This window comes from Sciurus carolinensis, chromosome 4 (assembly GCF_902686445.1).
Source record: "Sciurus carolinensis chromosome 4, mSciCar1.2, whole genome shotgun sequence".
Taxonomy (NCBI): Eukaryota; Metazoa; Chordata; class Mammalia; order Rodentia; family Sciuridae; genus Sciurus; species Sciurus carolinensis.
This window is the reverse complement of record NC_062216.1, coordinates 5,365,411-5,377,785: the sequence shown is the minus strand read 5'-3', so window position 1 is coordinate 5,377,785 and position 12,375 is coordinate 5,365,411. Positions and strand designations below refer to the sequence as shown.

General features: G+C 42.2%; 1 protein-coding gene across 1 annotated transcript; it reads left to right on the top strand.

Annotated features, from left to right (window-relative positions):
* The first annotated feature begins 7,027 nt into the window (after nucleotides 1-7,027).
* LOC124983701 (40S ribosomal protein S10-like) lies at nucleotides 7,028-7,547 on the top strand. The gene has a single exon (XM_047551180.1). It carries the CDS (start codon nucleotides 7,028-7,030, stop codon nucleotides 7,523-7,525), a length of 498 nt encoding a protein of 165 aa, XP_047407136.1. The 3' UTR covers nucleotides 7,526-7,547.
* Nucleotides 7,548-12,375: the final 4,828 nt, after the last annotated feature.

Sequence of the window (12,375 nt, the reverse complement as noted above, 5' to 3'; positions counted from 1 at the left end):
GGCCATTTTTTTTTCCCACAAAATCATATTTGTATAGTTGGGTTCATTTTTGCAAAATCTCACATGCGTGGAGTTTGACTGCTTACGTTTCCTCTCCTGGTGCCTCCTCTTTTCCCTCCCCTCTTCCTTCTCCGAATCTCCTTCCTCCACTTAACTGATCTTCCTTCCACTTGTTTCTTTACTTTGAATCAGTGCTTTCTGCACACATACACATGGACTCCCTCTGGCATGTCTCACATGTATGTAGTGGAATATTTTCAGATCCTTCCTGCATTTCCTCCCCTGCCCCATCCCGCAGCCCTGCCTCTTGATCTCCTTCCACTATGGCACTGATCCCTTTCCTTATTGTGCTCAGTCTTCCACATTTGACAGAAAACATTCAAACCTTCCTTTTTTGTGTCTGGCTTATTTCACTTAAGGTTTTTTCCTCCATTTTCATGCATGTATGTTCAAATGCCATGATTTCATTCTTCTTTACGGCTAAGTCATTTCCATTGTGTTTAGAGACCACATTTTCTTAATCTAGTCATCTTTTGACAGGCATCTGGGCTCCTTTCCTGTTGGGTATTGAGAATGTGCTGCCATAAACACAGATGTGACCGTGTGGCTATAGTTCACTGATTTTAGTTATTTTGTACAATTATCAAGGAGTGGGATAGCTAGGTCACATGGTGATCCATTTCTAGTTTTTAAAGAATCTCCATACTGCTTTCCAGTGTGTTTATACTGATTCTTTCATTCACACCAACAATGTACAAGTGTACTTTTCCCCCACATCCTCATCACCATATATCATTTTTTAATTCTTTCTAATTGCCATTCTAACTGCAATGAGATGAAATCACCCTTTCATCTCACCATTGACACTTCTCTGAATGCTAGTGATGTTGAACATTTTCCATACATTTATTGGCCTTTAGCTTTTCTTCCTTTGAGAAATGTCTATTGAGTTCTTTAACCCATTTATTGTTTGATTTATTTGTTTTCATTATTCTTCTTATTTTGATGTTAAGCATTTTCAGTTCTTTCTTTATTCTACATAGTAATCCCCTTTCAAAGAAGATACTGGCAAAGAAGATTTTCTTCCATGCTATAGGCTCTCTCTCCACACTCTTGTTCCCTTTGTTGTGCAGAAGCTTTTCCGTTTGTAGGCATCCCCCTTATTGATTTTTGGTTTTATTTCTTGAGCTTTGGGGCCTTGTTGAGGAAGTCAGTGCCCTCACCTGTATGATGGAGTGCGGATGCTGTTTTCTTCTAGCAGTTGTAAAGCTTCTAGTTTAATTCTGAAGTCTGTGATCCACTTTGAATTCTCTTTTGCCTGGGATGAGGGATGGGAATATAGTTTTATTCTTCTGGATATTGCTATCCTGTTTTCCCAGCACCATTTGTTAAAAAGGCTCTCTTCTCTGCAACTAATATTTTGGGGACCTTTGTCAAGTGTCAGGTGACTCTAAGTATGTGAGTTTGTCTCTTGCCTTCCCTTCCCTTCCTTTGGACTTCATATCTATTCTGATGCCAACACCAAGCTGTGTTTCTTACTAGAGCTCTGTGCTGTAATTTGAGAGTAGGTATCATGCTGTCCCCTGTAATGCCTTTCGTGCTCACGGTTCCTTTGGATATTCTGGACTATTTTTCTCATTATGTGAAAAATGTCATTAATGTCTTGATGGGAATTGCATTGAGTTTGTATAATGCTCTTGATAGTATGACCAGTTGGACAGTATCAATTCTGCCTATTCCAGGACATGAGAGATATTTCATCTTCCAAGATTTTCCTCAATTCCCTCCTTGTGTGTTCTGTAAATTTTAGTGTAGAAATCATTCACTTCCTTCATTAAATGAACTCCAAGGATGTTTTGTTTGTCTGTTTGTCGAAGTTCTTGTGGAAGGGATGGTTTCCCATTCACTTTGTCAGCAGAATGGCTAGTGGAGAACAGGAAAGTTATCGATTTATGAACATTGATCTTGTATCCTGCTACTTCACTCAGTCCAATTATTAGCTCTAGAAGTCTTCTAGTGGAGATTTGGGGTTTTTTTAGATATAGGATCATCTCATCAGCAAACAGATCATTTGACTTCTTTTCCTATTGCTATCCCTTTAGTTTTCTTCTTTTGCATGTCGGAGTATCATGAACTGTATTGAATAGGAGTGGTGAAAAGAACACCCTGTCTTGTTCCTGATTTTAGAGGCAATTCTTTCCATTTTTCTCCATTCACTATGATTTTGGCTTTCCATTTGTTATATATAGCTTTTATAATGTCGAGGTACGTGCCTTCTCCTCCTAGAATTTCCAGCATTATTTCACAAATAGGTTCTGGATTTCATCAAAGGCCTTTCTGCATCTAATTGAGCTGATCACATGATTCTTGTCCTTAATTCTATTGTAGTGGTGAATTACATGTATTGATTTACATATGCTGAAGCATCCTTGCATACCTACCATGAAATCCTCTTGGTCGTGGTGCATTAACTGCTTGATGTATTTTTAATGCAGTTTGCTAATATTTCATTAAGAAGTTTTGCATATATATTAATCAGGGATTTGGGTCTGTAGTTTTTGTTCCTTGATATGCCTCTGTTTGGTTTTGGTATCAGGATTAGCCTGGCTTCATTGAATGTATTTGCAAGTGTTCCCTCCCTTTCAGTTTCATACAATCATTTGAGCAAGACTGTTTTTTAGTTCTTTAAAGTCTGGTAGAACTCAGCTGGGAATTCATCGGGTCCTGGACTTGTTTTTGTTGCAAGGCTTTTAATGACGCTTTCAATTTCATTACTTAATATTGGTCTTTTCAGGTTTTCGTGGTTCAATTTGGGCAGGTCATGTGTGTCTAGAAATTTGAAAATGTCTCCCAGATTTTACATTTTATTAGAGTATAAATTCAGAGTATAATGATACTCTGAATTTCTAAAATGTCTATAGTAATTTCTCCTTTTTCATCTCTAATTTTGTTGATTGGGGTCTCTTCTGTCTTCTTTTCATTAGGTTGGCTTAGGGTATGGATCTTATCTTTTCAATGTACCAACCTCTTCTTGCATGATTCCTGTATTGCTATTCTATTCTCTATCTCATTAACTTCAGCTCTGATTTTAATTATTTTCTGTCTTCTATTGCTTTTGTAATTAGTTTGTTCTTCCTTTTCTAAAACTTTCAGGTGGACCATAAGCCTATTTTGGGGGACCTATTTTTTAATGTAGGAACTTAATACACTAACGAACTGCATTCCTTCTGTCCCAGAGATATTGACATGTCTCTTCCCATCTGTTTCTAAGAATTTCTGGATTTTTTTCTCTCATTTCTTCTATGACCCATTCTTCATTCAAAAGAGTATTGGTCAATCTCCAAGTGTTTATGTGGTTTCTATAATTTTTATTGCTGTTTACTTCTAGTTTCATTCCATTATGATCTGATAGAATCTATGTGTTTATGGAAATTATTTTGTATTTACTGAAATTTACTTTGTGACCTAGAATATGGTCTGATTTGGGATTGGCTTCATGAACTGCTGAGAAGAAATTAAGCTCAGCAGTTGGATGATGAAACTGTCTGTAGATCTTAAGGTCCATTTGATTCATACTATTATTTCGGTCATAAATATTTTTATTGTTTTTATATTTGTATTACTTCTCTGTTAGTGATAAGACTATATTGAAAATCACCCATTATTATTGTATGGGTGTCTATCTGAAATCTAATGTCAAGAATTATTTCTTATGTAATTAGGTGAACTGACAATTGGGGCATAGGTAATTACTATCATTATATGTTCCTGTTGCCTTGTTCCATTTACCAGTATGTAATGGCCTTCTTTGTCTCTTCTGGGAATTTTTGCTTGAAATCTGCAATCTATCTCAGGTATGAAAAATAACTACTCCTGCTTCCTTTCGGGCTCCATTAGCATGGAATGTTGTTTTTCGTTTTGTTACTTCCAGCCTTTGTGTGTCTTTGCCTATTAGATGATTCTCTTGCAAACAGGATGCGGTTGAATCTTGTTTTCTAATACATTCTGCAAATCTCTGTCTTTTATAGGGGAGGTGAGACTATTGATATTCAGCAGTATTATGGATAGGAGTTTGTGGATTCCTGTCATTTTGGTTTGTTTGCTATATTAATTCTGTCTTGATTTTCACTTATTTGGATGCTCTCTTAGTGATATTCATCTATTTTGAAGATTTGAGGTTTGCTTAGGGATTCTTCTGTTTATAGTATATCTTCAATTATTTCTTTTAGTACCAGCTGAGTGTTCAAGAATTATTTTAATTTCTCCTTTCCATGGAAAGTTTGTGTTTCTCCTCCTATTTTGTAAGATGTCTTTGCTGAAGATAGCAATCATGGCTTGCAATTGTCTTCTTTAAGAGCTTGGTATTTCTCATCTCAGGCCAACGCAGATGTTGGGGTCTGCATTGAGAGGTCAGAAGTGAGTGAGCCTTATTGGTTTGCCTGTAAATATGACCTGACACTTTCCTCCTTCAACTTCTAATATTCTTTCATTATTTTCTGTGTTAGACATTTTGACTATGGTGTGTCTTGGACAGGTTCTGTTTTCATCTTTTTACATGGGGTACTATATGCTTCCTGAATGTGAATGTTTCTCCATGCATAATATGGGAAATTTTTCCTGTTACTCTGTCATTGAAAATGTCCTTAATGCCTTTAGTGGGTATCTCCATATTTTATTCTACCCCAATGACCCTGAGGTTTCTTGTTAATGCTGCCCCAGAGTTCTCAGGCACTCTGATCACAGCCTTCCCCCGACACCTCTTTATTGCATACTCATGTTCAAGGTCATATGCCCTGTCTTTAAGGCCTGAACTTCTACTTTCTACTCAATCTAATCTGTTGCTGATGTTTTCAAGTGAATTTTTCGTTTCATCCCTGTCTACTTCATTTCAAGGACTTCTGTTTTCTTTTCAACATCTCTATTTCTTTATTAAAATACTCCTTCATCTCCTTTATTGTTTTCCTGACTTGGTCCATAAGCTTATATTAGTTCATTGAGGATTTTAATAATCAATATTTGATAGTCATTCTCTGGAATTTCATGCACTTCCATATTTGTGAGTTCCTTTGTTGGGGAATTTTAGGGACAGAACCCTTTGTCTGTTTCCTCATGTTTTAGGTCTTAGACTTGCACATCAACTAAAATAAATTCCCCTTCATCTTTTCTAATTTTTTTTATTTTTCATTTGTTCTAATTAGTTATACTTGACAGTAGAATGCACTTTGATACATCATATATAGATAGAGTGTAATTTCTCATTCTTCTGTTTGTACATGAGCTAAACTCTGACTAGTTGTCATGCACTTATATGCTTCCTGAATGTGCCTGTTTCCTCATGTTTTATGTCTTAGACTTGCACATCAACCAAGATAAATTCCCCTTCATCTTTTCTAATTTTTATTTTTCATTTGTTCTAATTAGTTATACTTGACAGTAGAATGCACTTTGATACATCATGTATAGATAGAGTGTAATTTCTCATTCTTCTGTTTGTACATGAGCTAAACTCTGACTAGTTGTGTAGTTATATATGTACATAGGGTAATAAGGTCTGATTCATTCTACAATCCTTCCCATCTCTAGACCCCTTCCACTCCCTTCACTCCACTCTACCTAAAGGATCTTTAGTCTTTCCTACCCTTATCCCATTATAGTGAATTAGCATCTGCATATCAGAGAAAACATTCTGCCTCTGGTTTGGGGGTATTGGCTTATTGCATTTAGCATATTCTCCAGCTCCATCCATTTACCTGTAAATTCCATAATGTCATTCTTCTTTAAGTCAGAGTAATTGTTCATTATATATATGTACATACATACCATATTTTCTTTATCCATTCATCTCCTGAGGGGCACCTAGGGTTGGTTCTATAGTTAGTTATTGTGAGTTGAGCTGCTATAAACATGGTTGTGGCTGTGTAAATGTAGTATGCTTATTTTAAATCCTTTGTGTATAAACAGAGGAGTGGGATAGCTGAGTCAAATGGTGATTCCTTGCTAAGTTTTCAGAGAAATCTCCATACTGCTTTCCATAATGGTTGCACCAATTATGGATTCCCACTACCAATGTGTGAGTGTACCTTTCCCCCACATCCTTCTCAACATTTATTTTTGTTTCTATTCTTGGTATTTGCCATTCTGACTGGGATGAGACTACATATTTTGATCTGCATTTCTCTAATTGTGAAAGACGTGGAATATTTTTCATGTATTTGTTGATCGATTGTATTTTTTGCATGAAACTCAAAAGGAATCAAAGACGGGCACTAGAAGAAAAAGGAGGCCCAAATCTTCACCACGTCCCCCTGGGCTCTGCCTTCCTGAACAAGATTCCTAGAGCACAAGAAGTAATAACAAGAATCAATAAATGGGATGGATTCAAACTTAAACGCTCCTTCTCAGCAAAGGAAACAATCAATAATGTGAGGAGAGCTTACAGATTGGGAGGAAATCTTTACCTCTTCCTCTTTTATATGTGTGTCCTTTTGTGTGTGGTTACCGTTTTATTTTAGGACTTTGTTTTATAAGATTGTGACCTGAGGTCCTCCAATGGGTGTTCCTACTTAGGGTCTGATTGCTGCTTTGGGGTTGTTATCTCGTTGGTTCTCTGTGTTGAAGTATCATCGAGTTTCAAATGGAGCTAGGTTGTGGTTAGAATGAGGTTTACTGGTATTGGCCGAGTTGGGAGTTTTGCTAGGCAGCAAGATCTCTTCTCTGTGAACTTGAAGTGTCATCATCTTTTCAGTCCTTCGTAGAGTAAGAAGGGAGCCAGGAATTGCACTAATGTTAGCAACAGAAGTACAGCCTTATTTAATGTCCAGTGTCTACTCTGACATCCATAACACCAGTGACCACCTATATAGGAGTGATGGGGTCAGCATTTAATATCAGCACCAACAATGCACAAGTGTGCACTAGATCAGGCCCTAAACAGCAGGTGTCCACTATGCTGTCCATTGTATTAACAATCACAACAAGATTGGTATAGGGCTTTCCAGCCTCGGCCTCGGACCCTAAAGCTTCCGCAATGTTGATGCCCAAGAAGAATTGGATTGCCATTTATGAGCTCCTTTTTAAGGAGGGAGTAATGGTATCCAAGAAGGATGTCCACATGCCCAAGCCCCCAGAGCTGGCAGATAAGAATGTACTCAACCTTCATGTCATGAAGGCCATGCAGTCTCTCAGGTCTCGAGGCTATGTGAAGGGACAGTTTGCATGGAGACATTTCTACTGGTACCTGACCAATGAGGGCATCCAGTATCTCTGTGATTACCTCCTCCTGCCACCTGAGATGGTGCCTGCCACTCTACACCGTAGCCGACCAGAAATGGGCAGGCCTCGGCCCAAAGGTCTGGAGGGCAAGCGACCTGCAAGGCTCACAAGAGGGGAAGCTGACAGAGATACCTACAGACGGAGTTCTGTGCCCCCTGGTGCTGACAAGAAAGCCAAGGCTGGGGCTGGGTCAGCAACCGAATTCCAGTTTAGAGGAGGATTTGGTCATGGATGTGGTCAGCCACCTCAGTGAGGTTGGACAGGATTATTTTGTTTTGAATAAACTTATAGCCAGGAAAAAAAAAAAAAAGATAGGTATAGGAAATACATAAACTCTATGATTCTAATAGCGAAAATATAGTAGGGTAGGAAGGCAAGGGAAGCTTGAAATATTCAAAAAGTAAACAGAGGAGGCCAGGTGCACATGCATAATCCCAGCAGCTCAGGAGGATGAGGCAGGAGGATTGCAAGTTCAAAGCCAGCCTCATCAAATTAGGGAGGGCCTAGGGCAACTCAGTGAGGCCTTGTCCCTAAATAAATATAAATGGGTTGGGACCGGGGCTCACTGCTTAAGCACCACTGTATTCAATCCCTGATACCAAGAAAATAAAAGTGAATAGAGGAGAGGCAGGAGATATGCAGCATATGAAAACTCTACAAAAATAAGAGTAAAAATTTTTAAAAATTATCAAATAATGAGAAAAAGGAAGCAGGAAGAGTAATTTACAGTTGTTAGTGGAGGAATAGAGCAGAGAAGGGGCAATAAAAGGAAAAAAAAAAAAAAAAAAAAAAAAAAAAACAGAGAATGACCACAAACAAAGGCAAGATCAAAACAACTCAAACACTCTCATGGTATTAACTCACCTAAGTCAAACCAAGGCTAAATAATAAACAATGGAGAAGAAGTAACTGAAGTAAATGCAGCATTATATGAATATATTTTTGAACCTATCCCCAGGACAGGAACACACACACACCAACACACACACACATACACCAATACACACAACACACACAACACACATACACATACACCAATAAGCACACCCAAACACACACATACATACACACACACAACACAACACACACACATACACCAATAAACACAGCCAAACACACACACACATGCACACAGACACCAACACACATACACATACACACACACACACACCAACACAAAAAACAAAATGGGAAAAAAACAAAAGAGAAGGATGAAATGAAATTTGAAAAATATTTTAAAAATTAAATCTCTTAAAAGTAAAAAATTAGGGGAGAAATACTGAACACAAAAATAAAAGGTTTGTTTCCACTCAGTGGTTGAACTCTTGGCAGGGATGCTGTCCGTCCTTGGTGCTCTCGGCCCTGCGTCGAGGGCTGGGTTGTGAAGCCCATGTCTTTTGCTCCCACCTAGCTGCCAGTCACAGTGGCTGGCACTCAAGACAGTAGCTCTCAGCTTCCCTCCCCCAGCCTGGGATGGATGAACAGGTGACCGCAGGCAAGCCTCCCACTTGGGGCAGCAGCAGTCTCCATGGTAGGTGCAGTAGTTGGGGTTTCGTCCCTGGGCTTTGGAACTCTGATGAGAGTGTTAGAGATCGGATCCAGGCCCCTGGCTGCTGGACACATGCTCACCATCCGGGTCCTAGGGCCTACTCTAAATTCCACTGTAACCGTGCAGTCTCAATTTCCACAGACGACGCTGTCACTGCTACGGGTATGAACTACCCAGGTGAACCCTGGAGTGAAGATGCTTCTGTCTGCCATGATAGGCACCCACTCAACAGCTGCTGTGGGGTGCCAGCAACTAATGGAGCACATCTCCTTGATAGCTGAGCCTGGGTGACCAGGCACAATCCCCTCTGCCCCTGTCCCAGGCACACTGGTCCAGGCACCCTCTGGGGTCACAGCAGGCAACTTGTGGGTTAGCTGGCAACTTTCTTTATGAGCTCCCAAACTCTGACACCAAATCTCCCAGGACGACACACCCACGGGTCAAGCGAGGCTCCCGGATTTCACTCAGCAGCTTCCCAGGCACTCCGGGCCCATCAGAACCAGCTCCTGCTCTGTTCCACGGCTGCTGCACACAGGACACATTGTCAGTGCACTCTCCTCTCTGCCTGTGCTCGCCTCCCCTCAGCAGAGAAGCAGGCACATCTCTAACACATCATTTCCTAAATAATGCTCGAACTTTGTGACTTTGAGCCTCTATTTTCCTGTAGTGTGCAGCCCTGAATATCTAGATGATCTGTAAAACACTGCTCTCTGCTCAGTTCTTAGAAGGACATCTCTGTTCTCTGGGAGGAAGCTAATTTTCAAAAAAAGAAGGAGGAGACATGGCTGTTACGCAGATCCAGGGACCTCGGCCTGTCTCCTCTTCTTCTCCTGCCTGGCTTCAGTGTGTCCTCAGGCAACATCCAGAGCCCTGAGAATGAGCCAAGCCCACACTGAATGCCAAGGCAGGTGGGAGCTGCCCCTCCAGGAAATGGGCAGATGGCCCTGCAGTAGCACCTCATGGGCAGCAGGTGGCACTGGTGACCTAAAGACTCCAGCCTGTTCTCCCAGGTCTGCAGAGGGGAGGGGCAGTGCCCAGTGCTGTTGCCATCAATTCTGGTTGCTGAAAGCCAAGTGCGCACATTGCATCCCTAATTCCTGGGCAGCTGAGCCAAGGAAAGAAAGTTGATTCCATGGAGGAGGCTTGAAGTCAAGAGGTCCTGGAGATGTATGAACCCCATGGGTCTCTGAGCTCCCTAACAGAAGTTCCCACCCTCCACAGATGTGACACTTTGGGTATCGGCATGCCCTCCCTAAGCATGTGGGTTCCTGCAGCTTGAAAGAGGTCAGCAAAACATGCATGCTCTTGTTTGACTCCTGGGCATGTTGATCCCTGAAGGTGTAGGTGTAGCCTGAGTCATGAACAGCTCTGGACTTCTTGCCTCTGACTTCCACCCACCAGTGAGGGAATGACTTTGGGCAGTGCAGTCACCCAGTGCAGAACCATGCAAGAATATTTTCTAGAAGGTTCTAGCTTAATTGGTTGTGGCACCTTCTTGTTCAGAAGCATATGTCAGGAGAAGGCCCAAGGAGTACAGGAAATATTATGGCAAGAGAGAATGGCTGAGCTTGTCCTTCAAGGTTGAGAAAATGGGGCCAGGTCAAGGGGTCAGCTGCCTGGGTGCTGTTTGGCCAGAGGCAGGGTGGGTGTCTGTGCCTCTGTGAGCCTAGGGAAGGAAAGACCTGATCTAAACTCACTTCCTGATGGGAATGTTTTTCTTTTTCCCCACCATGATACTTGTGGGTCTACGAGCATTCTCTGTGAGTTGGTTTTGAAACTGTGGTGGGTGGACAGCACCAAACCAGGTCTCAGAGGTCCCTGGTTGAAAATCAGTATCATTGCAGGGAAGGAGGAACACAGATGTCTTCCAGGGCCTGAGCTGACCTGAGCACAGAACTGACAGAGAGTTTGAAGAGGCAGGAGAGCCCAGGTATGACATTTCCTCACATGGCTATTTTTCTTGCTTTTTTTATGGAGATCAGAAGGGAACATGATTGTGGAAGGGGAGGCTGTGTCATTACTTCTGTTGACCCAATAGGCCGAGTAGAGGTTAGTAGCCATAGGGCTGGAGATGTAGCTCTTTGATAGGGGCAGACTAGCATGCCTGAGGTACTGGGTTTGATTCTCAGCACAACACATAACTAAGTAAAATTAAGGTCATGGTGAAGGAAAAAAATACGAAAGGAGAAAGAAGTAGCAGGCCTGTAGATGGCATTGATGGCAATACAGGAAGTGCAGATGTATCTGGCAGGTCCACAAATGTCATTGGATAATCTGTAACTGTGAGTTCTGGCCCAATCAAATGACTCAGGAGACCAGTTTGAGACTGTCAGTGCCAGGCAGTGGTACTTACAGGACTCCGGAGTGGGCATGAGCCCCGTGGGGCTCATTCCAGAAGCCTCAAAAGTGTTTGTGGCCACCAGCTTAGGGCAATGTGGTGGACTTGCTGAAGAAGGGTCCATGATACCGTGTGTTTGTGGGGAAAGAAACAGTTCAGAAGTCAGAGAGTCTTGTCCCACACAATATGAGACGGGTCCTTGGGACAACTAATGTTAGACAAGACCCAATGTGACCACTGGAAGGCAGTGAATCTAGGAGTGCTGCAAAGACAACCTGGTGTGATGCTGGTGGGCAGCCCTGCCCATGGAGCATCAGGGGAGCCGTGGCTTCCAGGGCAGACACTGCTGGTCACACAGTGGGACAATGCTGTCTTCTCCCCTGGCCTGTTTCCCTGCTGCCCCTGACATGCACGATGCTGGGTGTAGAGCCTAGCAGCCTGCAAACTCCCTCAGGGATCCTGGATTCCTGGAGAACGGCCTTAGGTCTGCTCATGTTTCCTCGGTGCTGCTTAGAACTGTGCTTTGCAGGTAATGTTGGGTTTCACCAGTTTTGGGGCAGCAAGACGTGAGCGGCACAGTGCTCAGGAGGACTCTTCCCTGTGTTTGGATTCATGAAGACCCACTGCATCTTCAGCAAATCCACCTTTGCTACAGGTTGACTCCATACAGTGACCAGGCATCCATCATAATGATGGGCAGCTCTTCTCTCTGTGCTAGTCAATGTCCTTTTAACAATCCATTCCTTCTTCATGTTGTTGGAATGTAGCTGGTGCAACCCCAGCGCTTAAGAGAGAAGTTTTACCTGATGAGGTGGCATTGGCCTGCCATGCACCCTACCCCAGGAGGCCAAGACAAGGGGAGGCCAATTTTGAGACTAACCTCTGCACTTAGTCAGAATCTTTCTCAACATCAAAGGTGAGAAGAGCTGAGGATGCAGCTCTGAGGTGGATCACTGTTGAGTTCCAAACTAGTACCCTGCACACACCCATAGGTCCGATGTTTCCTCTGGATGTGCTCAGTACAGCTCCAGCACCTGGGGAAGAGGATGGTGCCTTTCTGGAAAGGACATAAGTGATGAGTGAGCAAGTGAACCAACTTGGGAAGGTCTTGGAGGGTGCATGCAGTGTAAATGAAGGCAGAGCTCAGAGCCAGGAGGGCAGGTGGACGACTGAGCAGCGTCATCTGAGCTTTCTCACTTGGAGTTGAAATTCCCAG